General features: G+C 40.0%; 1 protein-coding gene across 1 annotated transcript in view; it reads left to right on the top strand.

Annotated features, from left to right (window-relative positions):
• Positions 1-4,061: 4,061 nt before the first annotated feature.
• The window catches only part of LOC104618452 (mitogen-activated protein kinase kinase kinase 5-like), a gene marked incomplete at its 5' end in the record, with an annotated part of 30,713 nt that continues 14,551 nt past the window's right edge, over positions 4,062-20,223 (top strand). The window contains 5 exons of the mRNA XM_010284048.1: positions 4,062-4,255; positions 4,522-4,690; positions 5,669-5,775; positions 9,307-9,477; positions 15,251-15,363. Coding sequence (XP_010282350.1) covers positions 4,062-4,255; positions 4,522-4,690; positions 5,669-5,775; positions 9,307-9,477; positions 15,251-15,363 — 754 coding nt within the window. The remainder of the gene's footprint in view (positions 4,256-4,521; positions 4,691-5,668; positions 5,776-9,306; positions 9,478-15,250; positions 15,364-20,223) is intronic.

Here is a 20,223-nt window from a genome sequence, read left to right on the forward strand (position 1 = left end):
CCCAAAGCTGTCGAAGATATGTATGTTCGTATCTCCTAGATATGACGAGTTCAGCTGATCTGAGAGCTCAGGCCAAGTTTACCTTATCTAATGTCCTGAGTTCTTCTGCATCAGGCTGAACCATAGTAACTATCTGTGTGTACACTTGTGGCCTGTCCCAGCCCCTGATGTTTTCAATAATGCCTTTTAGCTCACAGCTCAGGTGACCTGCAATCACTTTCTAACTTTCAGTAGTGTAACTTGAGCTTTTGAACCTTAAAGAATGAGGGATTTATAAAGAGAGAGGGTTGGAAAATCAAACTTGTAGCACCTGTTGTTGATTGGGGGGGTCTATTTCCACCCACTTTTGAAGCCCCTTTAGGCTACTCATGTGTTTTAAAGGGTGTTAACATAACTGAGAATATTGCAATTGGATTTATGGTGTTACTTCTTCAAAAATTGCCCATTTTTCTTGAATGGCTTGATTCTGTTACTTTCATTGTACCTGGTACGGTGAGTCAGAGGAATGGATCAAAGGAAAATGGCAATTTGTCTTGGGTGCTCAGCAAACTTAAAACCTAATGTGAAGTTAATTAGGGTTAGGAAAGAATATCAAAGTTTGTGAGATCAGAGTTGGGATGGTGTGTTACAGGGCAGATTTTAATAGGATAACTGGAATATATTTAAACTTCCAAGCGGAATAATGTGCACTAAGTCAAAATGCAAAGCAATGTGTGAGCAGATAGGAAGCGTGTATCAGAAAGACTAGCTGATCCTTTCTGACTTAAGTGTAGCATATATTTTGACAAAGAAAGGTGAGAAAGGAAATAAAAGTGGCTGAGGCAGAGGTTTCATAATCTGGGAATGAGGGAAGAAGGTTTAGAGCTGTCTGACATTGGAGCAGCTCCTCAGCAGCTACCCCCACAGCTTGGTCCTCCCGGGCTCCCATCCCAGTTGTTGCCCAAATTTAGTCAGGGTTGAGCTCTTTGTAGTTAGAATTTGTGATGGCGACAAAATATGTTTCTCCATAGTGGGAGACCATAGACTGTATTATATAGGAGCAGTTGTGCTATCACTGTTTTCTTATTTTTATTCCACCACCACCTTTAATAAAGGATACATAATGTTTGATTATTTTTTAATTTTTTTTCTTTTGTCACCAGAGCCACTGCATGTCTGCCCTTGTTAGGTTCAGCTGTTAAGTATCTAATGTACTCTTTAGCTAGGAAAACGAAATTTAGGTGAATATTTCTTTGTGTTTCTTAACTTTTCTGCATGTGTGTGTTCTTTTTTTTTTTAAGCCTGTTTCCTAAGGAAATGAAACTTAAGAGCTTGTACTGTTTTTTCATCCTCCACCCTCTTTCTGTATCTGCCTGTTCTGTCTGATGAATTTCAGCCACATTTAAGAGGTTTCAGAGATACAGAGCTCCCCACAAAACATAACTGTCATGCCCTGGCTGAGGGAAAGGCCACTGTGTTCCCACACTACTTGCTAGTGAGGAGCAAGGTGAGGTTCTGCCTTGAGACAATTCCCTGACAACCCTGGGGCCCTCTGGATGACTGAATTGATTTTATTTTCTTCTGTTTTCTTCCCATGTAGTAGTTTCTCCTGCCGCCTTCTGTTAAGTTCTTGCTTATCTGCTGCTTCCAAAGGCTACCAGGAAAGGCTACCAGGTCTGCGTATCTTCTATAGCAGGCTTTATCATATAAACAGGTTTTTTCCCTCCCTCAGGTAACAGGAAAAATGCATGTAAACTAATTTTTGCTGGCCCTCTTGCTCCACTGAAACAGATACCTGCTTCCTGCAGAAGGTGCACTTGGGATCAGTTTATAAGAGCTCTTGCTCAGTAATGGAGCACTTGGCCTCTGAAGGAAGAGTAGTTTTCCTGCTTGTAGGTTTATTTATGAAGACTCCAGTACTTAGGTTAGATGGCCTAACCATTATGCCAGGATAAACTTTGGGTTCTGTGGATTTCAAAAGTTAGAAATATCCTTTTTCAGGGTTGATTTTTAATTAAGACCTGAGCTTTGGAAGCAGTGTGCCAGAAGTCTGAGAAGGCCTTCCTGCGAGCAGTCTTGAATTTATTTGTAATGCACTGAATAAGCATTAGGAAGTAAAATGATTGCCCCAGGATAACTGTAGCTACTTCACCCTTTGTTTTTGCTCTGACTTACCAAACTTTTTTCCGTTACTTCAAAAAGGAAGGTTGGAGAATAGTCTGCCTGTGCTTAGTAGTGGATCCTGTGCCAGTCACTGCCCACCCTTGTCTTGTAATTGCTGAACCTGGTTCCATTGAATTAATAATTTCCTCTCTGCTTTTGGCTGTGGGGCTTTAGGTTTTAGCAGGGTCAAGGGTTCATCCATTCACTCTTGAAAGTGTTTGATTGCCTTACATGTTGGCATATTCTTGAGCGGAAGTGTCCATTCAGTTCTCCATCGTAAAGACAAGCAGTTTGGGTTCTAGCAGCGCACTGCTTAGTTGCTTGTTAAAAATATTGTCATACACTTCCAAATTGTCAAGTTTCCTTCGGAACTGTTACATTCATGCATGGAAAAATGTGTCCTAGTTATTCAACTGTAATAGTTTTCAGTTGTTGGGGGAGGAAGACTAAAGTCATCCTTGTGCAAGTCTGTGTATGCGGTAATCTCCAACCAAGTTCTGGCTTAGTTGAGCTCAACGGACCTCGTGTAAACGCCTGCATCAATTAATTTTAAATTTTACAGTTTGTCAATATATCTCAGAAGTGGGAATGGGATTTCCTTTATAGTGAGATCTTATAGTTTCGTAGTATAATAGGTGTAATTAAAAAAGTAATTCCTGTATTCTTCATAGCCAATCTCTGATCTGTACACAAATATATGTTTACTGACATATCTGTATGCATATATTTATACAGAGTAGAGTACCTCAATCCTTCCATGCTTTTAAAATTTAATAATGCATGTTAAAATGCATGTTTTAAGCACACAGCTTTTATTGTGCATTTGATCTCTCAATGCATGGAGCTCAGCTTGCCAGGGGAGTCTCTGAAGTCATGTCCGCATGGCTGTATTGACTTCTGGGAGAGCAGGAGCAGCTGACCAGAAAGTAATTAACTTTGGAAGTAATTTAGGCGTACCAAAATAACGAATCTTAAGAATTGCTTCCTTAGGGCTTTTCTTGTTGGGCTGCCGGCCACTTCAGTAGTGGAGTCTGAGCGTCAAGAGCCAAATGGCAGAACTCCTCCTGATTTTGATGGGGTGCTGTCTCATAGTTAAGACCCTTCAGAACCACAAATATTCAGCAAACTTTCTATGTGCTTAAATCTGTGCTCACACACATACCACAGGCACCAGACATCTTGCCTCCCTCTTTCCTGGAGGATAATCTTAAATTATTTTTTTTACAAAGTATCTGTCATACATTGCTATATAGGAATAATACAGTTTGGCAATGCTAAGACGTTCCATAAGTGTCTGTATTTCCATTATGAAATGTGCATGGTTTTAAGTCCCACTGGCTTGGAAGGTTTACTACGTAGCAGGGTATTTCATTTGCCTTTGTTATGCTAAACTATTTGAGCCATTTTGCAGTTCATACGAGGATTAGTTTTCTCTACAGTGTTCCTGTTGTGAGGCAACTAGCTTGTGTTATTGTTTTCAACATCTGTGAGCCTAACTATACTAAATGGCAGAGTGCTTGCTCTCTTCTGAACATCACTCACCTTGAAAAGAGCGTTCGTCAGTGTCCCTTGAGTCCGCCGGCCGCTTCGGGGTGAATAGGGTGTGCCCTCAGAATTGTTTCGCTATTGAGCTGATGTACTGACTATTTTAAGGTCAGATATGATGCTTCTAAAAAGACTCATCTTGCAGGAAACAGTTCAGAAATCTGAAAGAATACATTTTGGGTGTGTACCATATTTGAGATGAAAATTGAATTTATGTAATCCTAAACTTCATGGGTAAAAATCTTGGTCTTGCTGAAGTAAGCAGCAGATCTCCCTTTGACAGGTGAAATTCTGCAGGTAGGATACGCAGTTGTTTTATACAGAGGCTTGTCAAACCATGACTGCCCTAAATATTGCACCTTGTTTTCCTACAGATGTGCACTGGGAACTATATATTTGTTCCTTATATGATAACTCCACACAACAAGGTGTACTGCTGTGACAGCAGTTTCATGAAGGGACTAACAGAACTGATGCAGCCCAGTTTTGAGTCGCTGCTTGGGCCTATATGCTTACCTCTGGTGGATCGATTTATTCAGCTCTTGAAAGTGGCACAGGCTAGTTCAAGGTGAGTTGTCTTTTTGCACCCCTGTGTAAAATGCATGCATTCCTGCTGGCAATATAAATGTCAGAATCTTGCTTCAGGGTGATGCGACATGTCGCCTTCTTTTGAGGCAAATTGATAAATGAGTAATTTAGTTTGACCAAGTCTCTCCATTGACACTGCTCTATCAATAAATGTTCCACATATACATTGTGGGAGAGCTGCAGGGCCAGAAAAACAAACGTGAGGGACCTGCCCCACAAGGCTGACCTGAAGTTGTCCCTCTCCAGCCAGTATTTCCGGGAATCCATTCTGAACGACATCAGGAAGGCCCGTACCCTCTACACGGGCAAAGAGCTTGCAGCAGAGCTGGCAAGGATTCGACAGCGAGTGGATAATGTTGAAGTCTTGTCTGCTGACATTGTAATAAACTTGCTGCTGTCCTACAGAGACATCCAGGTACGAATACTGTGCTCTAAGATCATTTAAACCGTATTAAATTACATTCTCAGTGAAATTTTCCGTGCATTTTGTGCTAACAAACTAATGTATATACAAACTAATATATATAGAGAGAGATATATATGGAGATAATAACAAACTAACAATAATACACACTAGTAAAAATGTTTTACGCTATCTTCACTGCTGCTTTTTACTTTATTTTGTAGTTACACTGTTTATAGCGTGCCTTTACATAGCAGAAAAGTGTTGTTGTTTTATAACAGCACCTAGAAAGTGTACAAAATATAACTCTTCTCCATCTCACCATTATTATGTCCTACTTAAAGGGTATGGTAAAATTCTGCTATCGATAAGTATATGTATTCTTTGTCACCATGCTTGTGACATTTCTCATGGAAGCATAACATGTTCATATGCATTTCAGCTTCTGGAACACTGCTAGTAATTGCTTACTTATAGGTAATTTCAACTGTTACTCCTTAAACATTTTGAAGTGGTTTAGTTTTGGGTTTGTTTGTTTTTTTAAATATGTCAGTTGAATAAGCTACTTCAAAAACTGTGGTACTGAAAGACTCTTTTGTTTTTGTGGCTCATGCCTACTTCAGAGTTTTGGGATGCCTCAATTCAGAGGCAGTTAGCATTGTAATGTCCGCACAATATGAACTTTGATATGTGTTCAGCCCCTGAAGTCAACTTTAATCATGAAGTAGATGTACTAAACTTTCCACAGGTCCACACTGGAGCAGTACAGGAGACCAAATTGTGTTTCCCTGCTAAATACCATGCATATTCACATTTCTGAGTGCCAGACTATTTACAGTTTGAGGCTGAAGAAACTGAAATCCATAAAACTTACAATGAACTGAAAATACTTCTTACTATGATATGAGAGATGCTTGGTTCAAAGAGGAGTTTATATAGGCGTAACTCAGTACAGCCACTTAAAACTTCATTATTCCCTTCTTTTGGAAGGATTACGATTCCATTGTGAAACTGGTGAAAACTTTAGAAAAACTGCCTACTTTTGACTTGGCTTCCCACCACCATGTGAGGCTTCATTATGCGTTTGCGCTGAGCAGGTAAGAATCTACCCTTCCTTCTGCTGTTGAACAGTAAATCAGAACTGCAAACTTCACGCAGCCTCGGTAATCGTGAGTGAAGTTCCCTACTGGAATCTTCATACGTAGGTCTAGGGTTTTCACTGAAGCAACTTTGGGGGCTCTGAGCTTCATGATCAATCTAAGCTTTCTTTTTCTCTCGTGCTATCAAATTCCATTCCTTTTCCTTTAGCATGAATGTTTGCTTTGTCCTTCCATAGTTTTGCATAATTTTTTAATTTCAGTACCTAAACTGGAGCAAATAAATACCTAGCAGTATTTTACCTCTGTAAATTACACTTCCAACATTGCTGTGTGAGTGGCAGTGCTGCAGCAATTTGTGCTTAGACATCATCTCATTCAAGTCTGAGTTCTGGTAGTGTCAGGAGACAGGAGGAGAACTTTCATCAAATGTCCATCAGAAAATTTTATTATATTATAGTAGTAAACTAATTTTCATGTTCTCTGATAATAGGCACAAAACGCGCCACATGGAACAACATGCACTGCTTCGGCTAAATGAGAGCCAAGCTTAGATTTCTTTCTAGGATGCTGGCAGTTGGGCAACTCAATAAAAGGGGAGTTTTTCAGACGAAATTACAGAAGTTTTCTGCTCTCTAACTGTTACCACAGTGAACATCTTGCTATTGACACTTAGAGGAGTAGACCAGGTGTCAGCAGGCATTGAAATTCTCAACTGTAGAAAATGTCTACAGATACTTCTGCTTCTCTCACAGATTTAATATTGTAATTCAGGTTCACCGAGGAGGCTCAAAACTGCATATCATGAAAACTAAACCTGTTTTTAAAACAAGAATAAAACAAACAAACAAAAATTTTCAGAAGCTATCTGCCATTGTTTTGTCTGAATAAAATGTCCTGGTCCTTTCTTTCTCCTTTATACCAGGTATACGAAGGTATGAATACAGTGCCCTTTTTGTTCCTGCTTTGCAGGAAAATGTGGAGCTTTGCAAAGGAATGATCCAGCACATATCTGCCACTTCTATGTAACCTTCACAAAAGTCACTCCATGTACCTTGGAGTGTTCATATGTTGTTTAGACCCCAGGGTCACTGTTCTGTAAAACAGTGTCACCTTTGAAAACAGGACTTGACTAGTTCACTGGGGCACTAAAAAAACTGCAAAACTGCAGTACGAACTTTTCAGGCAGATTCTTATCCTCTGTTGGTTCTGTTGGGATTTCTTGCAGTCTGCAAGGTCTGTTTTTCTAGATAGGACTGTAAGATATGCCTTTTGGGGTATCTGGCATACAAGAGGTCTACACAGTACCTCCAGAGGAGTTCAGATCAGATTTTCTTCCCCCTCTGTTCTCCAGATTGTAAATCCAACTGGAATCCATTACATGCATGAAAATGCTTTGTGCTTTGGTGCATGCCAAGAAGGCATTACCTGGGCTAATTGTAGCTTTCTCCTTACTGGGAATATAGAGGGTGTTTCCTGAGCTAAGGCAGGTCTGGAATACTCTGCACATCTGTATGTTTACTGTGGACGAAGCTGTCCCTCTTGCTTCTAATCTAGGTCACTGGTATGGAAGGATGCAGCAGCTCAATTCGGATTAGTCTGACCTAAATCAAGAAAGTGTGTGAGAGCATTGATGATGGAAAAGTAAGCAGAAAGGAAAGTGAGGACCTCTGTCTCTGGAGACCAGTGAAGTATAAATGGCTCATACCACAAAATACTGGTGTGCCTTACTGGTTTTGTCTCCGTTAAGTTCAGCTAGCTATTGGTTTGATGTCGATTAGTGATAGTGGATACAAAATGTGGAAGAGTTGTCCACCTGAAACTCCATTTTGAAAATTGCTCTTCTCTAACATAAGTCAGCTGAAAAACATAAAGAAGCTGCAGACTTACTGTTGTTGCTTTACTTGAGTGGTCAGTCTGAAGAAAGAAAACAAAAGGAAGCAAACCTTCAACAACTGGGCAAGTGATCAGTTGGCAGGGGAACCAGAACAGCACATACCTGAAGGAGACTGTTACTTGCTCAGCCAGGAGCACTTGATTTCTCTCACTGGGGCCTGGGATTGGGAGCACTTGTCTCTCAAATACGTACCCCAGCCTTGCTGTGCCACTCTAGAAGTACTTGGGGAGCCTTCTGCAGCTCTGTAGTCTGAGGGGTCTTTTCCTAATTTATTGGAATATGACTGGTCTGAAGGTTGGGAGTAAAGGGCACTGGGTTTCATTCATCCTTCCCATCAGGCTGAGACATCAATAGAGGTTGGCCCAGGACATAGACTCTCACACTCAGGAAAACAGACTCTCAGACTCCTTTTTTCTCAGGAAAGCAGTTTATGCTGTCTGCTCAAACAACTGCTTTTGCTCTGTTTTCTTAATTATCTTTGTTATGATGGAAGTACTCATTCTTCCTCATTTACCCAGTTCTGCTTGATTTAAACCTGTTCTTCCACATGACTTCCTTCTGAAGCAGCATACACGAGCTCAGAGCTCACAAGCTCAGGTATCACTCAGGTATCAGTACATGTGCTCTGATCTCTCAGGTTTGATATTGATGCTGCCTGTGCAGATGCATCAAAACTTTGATACATTCTTGTAGAGAGGGAATTAAAAAAATCCATTACTGACCCTCTGTTCAAGTAGTTACCTGCTTTAAGATGGCTGTGGCTTTTGATGTGGTTTTTTTTCTTGCCGAGGTAGCCTTCTCTTGCAAGCTTCTTCAATACAAAGTTTGCAAAAAAAATACAAAACCACTTTTATATATTCCACCCAATTCAAGTTGTAGACATTCAAATATTATAAGAAGTTTCTCCAAAAGAATATAATACTCACCCCAAACCACTGAAGAATAGCTTTTGCTGAGAAAGGAGCAATTTGCTTGTTCAGTACACAAATACGTAAAAAGTTCGACAGTCTTGATACTGAATGATGTATGTATTCAAACTGTGAGTCACCAGGAAGTCTAATGCTTGCAATGCTGTGGTTTAGTTGTCTGAAGTACTTTTGTTAATATTATCTTACTGGCTTCACTTCCTAACCTTCCCTATCACGGGAATTCAGTCTGATTTTTGCTTTTTTTGGTTGTTTTTTGCTTCACATACAAAATGTATGTATTAAAAAAAAAATCACAAACACAAGATGGAATATTTTTTCCTTTAAAACAAGAATTACTATGAAAGAAATATTAAATAGGAAACCTAGGTTCATATCTTTATATTTTATAAGAGAGTAACACATCTTTCTAAGAATTCCTCATGATTCCTCTGTTGCTGTTTCCAGTGCTTTGCTCTAGCTGATGCCTCGTGAGAGAGAGAAAACATGTTTGGGAGCTTTTGTAAAGGTGTGCCATGATATTAAGGCAGGGGCGAGGGGGGAAGGAAGCAGAAGCTGGGAGAGTGTGTGTATATAATATTGTCCATTCAGCCTAGAAGCACATTTTACATGGATGAAGTCATACATATATATTCAATCATGGTCCTGAAAAATTATTTCTTGTTAAATGTATTGCATTTATTAATCAAAATTTTTATTTTTTAATAGGCGAAATCTGCCTGGAGACAGACAGAAAGCTCTAGAAATTATGATTCCCCTGGTAGAACAGGATGACCAAGTAGCTTCAGATATGTACTGCCTGGTTGGTCGAATTTACAAGGACATGTTTTTAGAATCTGGGTTCATAGATACAGAAAGCAGGGACAAGGGGACGTTCTGGTGAGTACTCTTTTCCTGGCCTATGTCCTTCTGTTACCTTTGGGAAAATTATCCTTAAACAAGAATATATTTCAGCTTTTTCATTGCAAATGTTTGGCACCCTTAAGGGATCACAGAACCACAAGGTTGGAAAGGACCTTCAAGATCATCAAGTCCAACCATTAATCCAGCGCCACCATGTCCCCTAAACCATGTCCTGAAGCCCACATCCACAGATTTTTTGAACACTTCCAGAGATGGCGACTCCACCACCTCCCTGGGCAGCCTGTTCCAATGTTTGACCACTCCCTCAGTGAAGAAATTTTTCCTAATATCCAATCTAAACCTCCCCTGGCGCAACTTGAGGCCATACACTGATACACAGGATACACTGAATCTTCTAATCTTCTTTGCGTATTTGCTAAGAATAATAAATTTACACTGTTCACAGGTCTGGTTCCACAGAGTTCTTAAAGTGCCTCAGAAACTTGGAAATTTGGGTAGCTCTTATCAGAGTGTATTTTCTTCCTTTCTCCCAGATGTGAAGTCTCCTGTTTACTGTATTATTCTTAGAAATCTGGGCCAGACAATAATCAGCTATGCATCAATTGGCATATCTGTAATCTGACAGATACTAGCTAGCTAAGCTTAAAGGTGCTGAGATTTAACTCGGCACTGATGCTGAGGATGTACCATTCTGTCTTTTTTTGGCTTCCATGCTCACAAGCAATATGACTGTTCCTGGCAAAACTCATGCTGGCAAAAGTTTTATCACCATATAATTATGCATATTACAGGGGACTACACTACCATTGATAGTCAAAGCAGCACACAGTAGACTAGACTAATTCTTATCTTAATTTTAGAGGCAAGTACCATGTTTTTTATTGCTTTTGAAATGCATTAAAATGCTGTTATGTGGAATAGGTTAAAAAAAAAAAGGGGGTTTTGTCTCTTATTTAATCTATCAGGCTTTTAATTCCAAAAAGTGATGTACTTGAAATTGAGGCACTGGACACCATTCTAGACTTCTGTCAGCATGAGCTGGATTTCTCCATTATGATTCAGATGAGGATACAGACAATCTGTGTTTATGTATCCTGCACATCACATCCTAGTTCTGGTCTTGTGCTCATCAGCTGCCTGTTGAAGTAAATGCTTAGAATGGAAAGCTTTCTCCTCCCTTTGTCATTTATCACTTGTTTTCAGTAAACTTCAGATTAGAACTGTCTTTGGTAAAAGATAAGATATAATTGTTTACCATTTATGGCCTCAGAATATGAGTACAGTTTATAATTGCTGGTCATGCTTTACAGTTTTGCAATGCTTACTGGATTTTTTTTTTTAAAGATGTTGAAATAACAGGAATGCAGCAAATTGTTGTCATTCACCCCTTGGTAATTTTGAATTAAAGAAAAAATTTATTTCCTCTAAGGCAAAGCCCATAAAAAAACTTGCAAGATTCTGTTTTAAAAAATTTGCTAATGTCATGAACTAATACAGAAAGAAAACTGTACTCCTGTATACAAATAATAGGCATTGTCACAGGCTAAATAATATAAATAGAAATTACTTTTGCTATTGTACATTTTGCTTTTTCCTCATTCATAGTGCCTTATGAACAGATAAACTTTGAGATTTTAAAACATAATTGAACTAAGAACACTTATAATAGTGGTAATTACTTCTAGGATATTTCATGCAGCCATTTTAACACACTTTTTAATAGATGCATCTTAGCAATCATGATATTCAGACATTTAATGAGGGGAAGTGATTGCAGTCAGGCATACCACCTTGGGAAGGGACAGCCGGCTGACAGCTCCTGCAGCAGGGTAGGATGCTGACCGGCCAGCCCCTAAATAATCCCCGAAGTCTCTAGCAAGTAAGGCCCGATACAGACTGCTCCATGCACCACGGCTGTAGAACAAGGTGATCTCTGAGTCCAGCTGGAGCTTGGCCGGAAGCTCTACCAGATGGGCCAGTTGTACTTTATGCTGGGTATTGATTTGAATTCTAGTGTTAGTCATACAGGCGGCTTGACGTGGCTAAAGGTTGACTCATAACTCAGTGGAAGGCTCTTGGGAAGGAGCAGACCTACTGCAGTGCTGCGGCAGGCCACAACAGGGGAGGGTGTGCCCAGGAACAATGCCTCCATGGTAGTCATAGAATCATAGAACAGTTTGGGATGGAAGGGACCTTTAAAGGCCATCTACTCCAACCCCCCTGCAGTGAGCAGGAACATCTTCAACTAGATCAGGTTGCTCAGAGCCCCGTCCAACCTGACCTGGGTTGGGGCATCTCCAGGGATGGGGCATCTACCACCTCTCTGGGCAACCTGTGCCAGGGTTTCACCACCCTCATTGTGAAAAATTTCTTCCTTCTATCTAGTCTAAACCTACCCTCTTTTAGTTTAAAACCATTATCCCTTGTCCTATAGCTACAGACCCTGATAAAAAGTCTGTCCCACTCTTTCTTGTAAGCACCTTGAAGTACTGGAAGGCTGCAATAAGGTCTCCCTGAAGCCTTCTCTTCTCCAGGCTGAAGAACCCCAACTCTCTCAGCCTGTCCTCATAGGAGAGGTGTTCCATCCCTCTGATCATTTTTGTGACCCTCCTCTGGACGTGCTCCAACAAGTCCATGCCTTTCCTGTCCTGAGGGCTCCAGAGCTAAATAGTGTTACTTTATGTTGAGATAAAGGTTATTATCGCAGTCTTAGAGAAATGAGGATGTAGGAGAAGTATAGTGAATTGCATGAGATAATGAGAATTTGGCAGCAGAACCACAGCATTGATTTTGCAACAAGTGATGTCAAGGTACTTCAGTCTATTAAATAAAAAAAAAAAAAGGCAGGCAGTGTGCTTTCCTGACAATTAAAAACCAGAATAAAAGACATCTCCCATGCAAATATGAGAGACGAGATGAAAGACTAATTGTTAACTGTCACTTTCTTGTTGCATACTGACAGTGTAAATCAGACTTACCCAAGCTATCAAGCCTTTGTTCAAATCTTTTCACTGCTACCTCCCTAATTCCGTGTCTGTATTGCAACATTTTCAAAAATGTCAGTTTTCAGTTTCTTGATGGCATTTATAATCGCATCAGCTATGCCAGCCCCTACTTCATAGGCAGAATTTTAAACCTTATCACTTTTCTACAATACTGCGTGGATTCCTTCAGTGATACTTGGGGCATGACAATGTGCAGCAATTGCATCAGTTGAATTTAAATCAGTTCAGTCCAACAGATGTGACTGTTGTTTGGGAGTTATGTGGGAAACTGTGGGTGTTTTCATGTGTTCAAAATTAATTAGTACAGGTTATTTATTTTTATTTTTGTCTGTAAATTTTTGCTGTCCAGGCTATGTGGATATAAGGCAGGTTTAAGAACATCAGCACAGGATCGCACCAAATAGGAAATTATACTTTTGGCTATAATGATTTAGGAGGGGTAAATAGGGCTACAGAGGTCCAAGATACTAGCATTTCATGGTGTGAGTAACACGGAAAGATGGCTAGAAAAGCTAATTTCTGCTGTGGGAAAGGAGATTTGGAAGCAACTTGTAAAGAAAAGGCAGAACCCAGGAACAGAAATTCCCAGGATGTCCTGTCTAGTCTGCTGGGGGTAGCTGGCGAGGTCTTGGTGGCAGGGGCTGCAGGGGTGGCCTCTGTGAGGAGAGACCAGGAGCTGCCCTGTCTTGGACACAGACAGTTCCAGCCAGCTCCAGTGGACTCATGACTGGCCAAAACTGAGCCTGTCAGCAATGCTGGTGATGCCTCTGTGATAACATATTTAAGAAAAGTTTTTCTGGGGGGCTGTTCTGCCAACTGCTTGTGCCAGCAGAAACTGATTTGTAAACTTAAGCTTATCTTCACCTCCTTTGCTTGTATGATTAACATCGTTTACAGCATAAATGTGCCCACCTGTTGATAGCATGAGATGCTTATTTTATGTTCAAATTTTAAAGTTTTTTATCTGTCCAAGAACTAGAAAAATTTAGGTAGTCATACCAGAAATTAGGCATTTTGAGGCAAAACAAAAAAGTGAAGGTACAGAATCTTTTATATTGGAACAAAAAAATACTTATTGTCAAGTTCTTTTCTTTTTCTGTCAGTCTTTCCTCTCTTTTCCTCGTATTGCATGAGCATTACAGCATGAAAGATCTCTAGGGCTAAAAAGGGAGTCCAGTTCCCAATGTTGCTATGTCTCCAAACAGATTACACCGGCCAATGGGTCTCTTCTAGCTGTGTGCACTTGGAATCAATGATAGTGTCATCCTGTTTGGTTGGTGGGTTTTTATGGGGTTTGGGTTTTTGTCATGCTTTGTTTTGGAGGTTTTGTTGGGTTTTTTTAGGGAGTGAAAATGTTTCGTATGTACTTTCTTCCTCATTTTGTTGTAACTCACAGTACAAGAGGAAAGGCAGATGATGAAAGAAAAGAAGAAATTAAGTCTTTTCTGCTCATCATGATTGATTTATTTTTAGAGGGCTAGACTTGTCTAATGATTAAGTTCTTTGGAGGTGGGCAACTGGAGTATAAAATGAGTGCACATGTAGCAGATTGAAGAAGAGCCTGTTTTAAAGTTTTGGAAAGCAGAGCTTATGTTAAAGGATGCAAAGTCATGAATCATTAAAGGAGGACAAACAACAAACAAAATAAAAAAAATAATTTAAATGCAGCCATATTTTTGGCCTGCTAGGAACAAAATGTCTTAGTTTTACTTACCTTCCAGGCCATGCTTTGGCATGTAAATCCTTAGTTTTTGCATAGATTATTTTTCTTTCCTTCCTTATGTATTAATGTCACAACTGTTTCACTTTTTCATTTAACCTATTTGTTTGCCTGGATTTTTCCCATCCTTTTGAATGTAATTTTAAACTCTATTGCTTTTACTGTAATGGCGTGTTGATCTAATCTCTTGTGCTCTTTAACTCACATATGATAGTCTTGTTTCCCTTCTCCTAACGGGGTGGGGGAATGTTGTATATATGCAACCAAACATGTTCTTACTCCGTAGAAGGTGTTTAAAGCACTGTAGATTTTCTGTTGCAGTTGTCACCACAACTTGCATTGTGGTGTTTTGAGGATATTGTGTTCTGTGTTTGTGTCAAGGCCCTGGTCTACTTTTAAGACAGTATTTGGGCTAGGGGAATACCACTGCTGTTCCTCTTGCTTGCTCACTTCCTCTTGAGTGGAATCAAATCTGGTGTAGTCCTTTTTTAATGTGAATAAACTCATAAGGACAATGTCAATGAGACACCTGGTAAGGAATAAAATTTGGAGTAGCTGAAATCATAGCTAAATATGAAATATGTTCTTGTATCACTTGCTTTTGTGCTTATCCATTTTGATATGCTTGTATGTCACTGTAGCAGTTCCACAATAGAATCTAAAGTTTCAAGTCAGTGAAAATTCATATATTTAAGAGTAAATTAAAGAGTCCATTAATAAGCATAATTGTGAAACATGTCTCTTACAAGCTGATAGTATTATTTTTTTTTCTTTAATCTCAATGAAAAACAGCAAATCCAGTAAGATACTATAACTTCTCTGGGGTGGATGAGTAGGGTCTGTGCTTGTTGTGTGAGGGGAAAGGAAATGGGAGGAGGATGTATAAATAAGAGACTCCTAAAAATAACCACAAAGCATGTGTGGAAAACAGTAAAATATTTTTGCTTCCATGGATTCTTGCTGTGTAAACAGAAGATAAGCACTTAAAGTACCTAAAAGTATAATTATGTCCCTATTAGATCGCATTATTTAGAAAGTAAACTTGTATGTTTGTTTTTTCTAGGTTCAAGAAGGCGTTTGAGTCAGAGCCAACATTACAGTCAGGAATTAATTATGCAGTACTCCTCCTGGCAGCTGGACATTGCTTTGATACTTCTTTTGAGCTGCGGAAAGTTGGTAATTATAGCTTGCAAATTCACAGTGAAATTACATTCTAGTGAAAGTATGATAGCATCCACTGTCATAGGGGAAGAAATCTGATGGTTGTATTCTAATACTTTGATAGTGAGCATGCGAATATTTAAGTTGGTCTCCCCCACCACCACTGATCCCACCTGATTGTGGGTGAGCACTGTCATGAAGACCTGGTTCCAGTTTCAAGGTCTTAACTGGTTATCAAAGCTTAGTGAAAACAGACAGCCCTTCTTTGCAATGGCATTGTGTGTGAAACAGGAACACCTGAAGGGGCAATCCAGTTCCAACTAGCATTCTTTAAAACAAACACACACCTCCCCACCCTGTAGAACTGTAGGGAATATGGACAAAAAGTCCATCCTAAGAATGGGGAAAATACACTTGACCTGAGCTTGGAGCTTGCGGTGGGCTGAGAGAACAATGTTTCTTTTCAGATGCTTTCTTTGAGGTTTCCTCAATGTCTGTATTGGAGTGGTTTGGGTTTGGAAAGGGACCTTTTAAAGACCATCTGGTCCAATCCTCATGGTATGGGCAGGGACATCTGTCACTAGATCAGATTGGTCAACCTGACCTTGAACTCTTACAATGATGGGGCATTCACAGCTTCCCTGGGCAACCTGATCCAATGTCTCACCACTGTCGTAAAAAATTTTTTGCTTAAGAAGGAAGAATTAAAGTGTCCATTTTGTTTGTGACATTGTGATTTTGCTGGATTTGAAGAGAGTGCAAAGGTGAGATTAGTCAGTAATACTTTCAGGGAAGGTATGGGAGAAAGCACTGAATGTTGCAGTGTGTAGTAACATGATCTTTGCAACTAGCATTCTTCTCCATCGTGAATTTGTATAATTCCTGGTTTATTGTAAAGTCTTTTTTTAATCCTTCTGTCTCCTGAGGAGGTTGTCAAGTGAGAAAGAAACAATGTTCTTCACTCCACAGAATGTATCTGTAATCAACCACTGCTCCAGTTTAGAAGTTAGGTGTGTACTATGTAGAATCATAGAATAGTTTGGGTTGGAAGAGACTTTTAAAGGTCATCTAGTCCAACCCCCCTGCAGTGAGCAGGGGCATCTTCAAGTAGATCAGGTTGCTCGGAGCCCCGTCTGACCTGGCCTGGAATGTTTCCAGGGATGGGGCATCTACCACCTCTCTGGGCAACCTGTGCCAGGGTTTCACCACCCTCACTGTGAAAAATTTCTTTTTTCTATCTAGTCTAAATCTGCCCTCTTTTAGTTTAAAACCATTACTCCTTGTCCTATCACAACAGGCCCTGCTAAAAAGTTTGTCCCCAAGTATGTCTGGAAGTAATTTTCTAGATAGGGAAGTTTTTGAGTGAGAAGGTCGGACTGAGATGGTTACTTTTACATAGATAATGAAAGTGAAATTGAAATTCTCTGGTGTGAATGAAGGTGTTCATTTGGATGTGATAGGCTGCACAGAGTTGCCCCGACTACAGTTTTTGCCCTTCTGTGAGTGGGTGAGATTTTGCTTTTTGGGTCAGATAGAATGCTTTCATCTCCTACACTGAAATTTGAATTCTTGTGCCAGTGTAGGAGGTAAAAGTACATGTTTTTCTTTCTACATAGCATTTTCAAATATTCACTCAGCTGGCCTAATCTTAAATTAGATAGTTTAGTGAAGCTGGGCTATATTTGTTGTGTAGTTTCATTTGAATCCTTCCATTCTAAAGAAACTTCTCAATAGCACACAGGCTACAGACAGCTAGATTTGGACAAATTAATTGTATTAATGAAATCTGGGTGGTGTTTGTAGGGATCAGATGTTTGGTATCATCTTCCCATGAGTCTGTCCAGTGTTGCTTTCCCTGTTGTTTGTATGGAGAATGTTAGAGATACTAAGGTTCCTTATTACTTAAGGTTCCATCTACAGCTGATGAATGATTTAGTGGAGAAATATCCAGTAGCTATTTGGTGGAAGGTGGGTTTTTTTGAGGTGTTGGTGTGCCTCTCTCATGTAAATATTTACTACTTGTCTGTTGAAAACCCTTGATATAGCAATGCCTCCGCTTATCTACTAATGTCTGTCTGTCTTATTTTGTTATAGGAAATACTGTCAAAATACTTTAAGCTTCAGACTGACTTAGCTATTTTGAACCAAATTTTCAAATACATCTATAATATAGACCCTCTCTGTGTCATTAGTCATTGATTTCTTGTTGATAAAACTGTGGTCACTGTTCATAGAATCATAGAATACCAGGTTGAAAAAGACCTCAAGGATCATCTGGTCCAACCATTCACAGCAAAAGCACCATCTAGACAAGATGGCCCAGCACCGTGTCCAGAAAAATCTTAAGTGTCCAATGTTGGGGAATCCACCACTTTCCTGGGGAGATTATTCCAATGGCTGATTGTTCTCATTGTGAAAATTTTTCCTCATGTGTCCAATGGGAATCTCCCCAGGAGTAACTTGTACCCATTACCCCTTGTTTTTTTCGCATGACTCCTTGTAAAAAGGGAGTCTCTGTCATCTTTTGTAGCCACTCTTTAAAAACTGGAACATGGTGATAAGGTCTCCCCTAAGCCTTCTTCTCTCAAGGCTGAACAAACCCAGTTCTCTCAGCCTTTCCTCATACGGCAGGCTTCCAAGTCCTTTGATCATCTTCATCACCCTTCTCTGGACCCTTTCCATCCTTGTCCACATCTTTTTTGTATAGCAAGGACAAAAACTGAACACAGTATTCCAGGTGTGGCCTGACAAGCGCTGAGTAGACTGGAATGATGACTTCTTTATCTCTGCTGGTGATGCCCTTGTTAAGGCAGCTCAGTGTCCTGTTGGCTTGCTTTGCCGCAGCAGCACACTCTTGGCTCATATTGAGCTTGTGAGTCTACCAGGGCCCCCAGGGCCCCTTCCACACAGAGCTGCTCCCCAGCTGGGTAGATCCCAGCCTGTGCTGCACTCCTGGATTACATTTTCCCAGGTGCAAGACCTTACATTTGTCTTTGTACAATGAGGTTTGTCAGCTGGCTTGAGTTGTGCTAGATTCTAAGGATAATTTAGTATTTTCTTTGCCTTGGGCTAATGTTAATGTTTTAAACAAAAATAGGCAAAACTATGAAGTAGTTTTTTTCCATTTTTTTCCCATACTATCAAGTATGGGAAAGTGTTTTGATTTTTTCCCTGTCCCAAGAATCTCATATGTGTGTGATTCTTTTGATGTCACCTCTTGTTCAGATCTGTGTGTACAAGACCTTTTGTTAGCCCTAGTTAGATTTGCCTGGCAGTGCTTTCAGTTTGGTGTCCACCTGCATTATCTGTAACCATTGTCTGTAGCACACAGAAATTAGAGGAGTTCTGTCTTTTGGTGGGAGGTGAGGAGAGAGGCGAGAGCAACCTGGTTGAAGATAAGTCCAGATTGTATGGAAATGATATTGGTAGGTTGGAAAAGGCTAAGGAAGGGTGTTGTCTTTAACAGCACTTCCAAGGGTGCATCAGGCTATAATTAGCAGATGCATATCTGATTACATTGGCAATAATGTAGTAACTCCAGTAAAACTAAGAGTGAGTCCAATATCCAAGAGAATTTTTACCTGTCTGCATTAGATGAGAAAATTTGCCTTCTAAAAGTTCCTACCTTTTCTTGTCAGATAATAGTTCACGACTAAATGATCATGCGAAGCATTAATGAAAATCCTCCTTCTATTTTCTGACTAATATTACTTTCTTAACCGTGCAAAATTGGAGAACTTTGAAGCCAAAACAGAAACACAGTGCTTTGCATTGACAGTAATGATCACTGCAGGCTGTGCAACTTTGACACACAAACGATCCTGTAATATGAATTGTTCTGTCAATATTTGAGTAAGAAAAGCAGTTTATTTATAAAGCCTTCATAGTAATATTTAACTGGTAATATCTACTTACCGTATCTTATTTTCATCACAACCTGTGAGTATATTCTTGACATTATAAAAACAATGGCTTTTCTGGCATTAATGGTTCCTCTATTTTGGCTCATTAATTTTTAAGGCAAAATGGCTTTGAGAAAATATACTGAAATTTAGCTGCTGCTTTTTTATCCTTCCGCTGTGAATGCCAAGTTTGTTGTGGAAGGAGAGAATGTCTTGACTTTGCCTGGGTTTTCTTATACTGTCGAAAAACTTTTAAACATGGTGAAATAAAAACAAACTAGAGTAAAGAGAAATTATACAAGGAGACCACAGACTCAGAGTGAAATTCATGAAGGTGTTCACTTTGCATGTTTGCATAGAAAGGTTTTTTTTGTCCCATCCCCGCCTCAAAAGACCAAACCCACGGGAAAACAACACAAAAACCACCCACCTCTATAAATTAGAGGTACAGTCTTGAACCTATTGCTGATGTCTCCACACTGCAACTGCGTTTTTCCAACTTGCTTTTCCAGGGATAAGTAAGTTTGTAAATGAGCTTTGTAGAGGTCAGCAAACTAGAGTGAGTTTTAACACTGAGTACCTCACCTTTCTTAAAGGCATTTGATGAGAGGCTGATGTTGTCTTCCCTGTGGTAATAGGATCTACTTCACAGAATACTTGGGTAAAACTTTCAGTTCATCCAGGCTACGTAACAGTAATGATTCCCACACTTGGTGTCCTCAGACATCATTGCTGCTACCCATCCATCCTTTCTCCCACCGCCTTTCTGTAGCTCTCCCTTATTCCATGAGCTGGGACTCGGAATCCTTGCGATCCCCAGTCTTACCCTCCTAACACTACTCCCTGCTGTGCCAGTAATCCCAATCCCTCCCCATGTGAGTTGTACTTCTCGTCAAAACCACACTGGGTCTATACCTTGCTTTGGCTCTGTTCCCATGTCCGGAGTACTGGAGGGTTGTGATGGGTGCATTCA

This window comes from Phaethon lepturus, unplaced genomic scaffold, assembly GCF_000687285.1.
Source record: "Phaethon lepturus isolate BGI_N335 unplaced genomic scaffold, ASM68728v1 scaffold12023, whole genome shotgun sequence".
In the NCBI taxonomy this organism is placed as follows: domain Eukaryota; kingdom Metazoa; phylum Chordata; class Aves; order Phaethontiformes; family Phaethontidae; genus Phaethon; species Phaethon lepturus.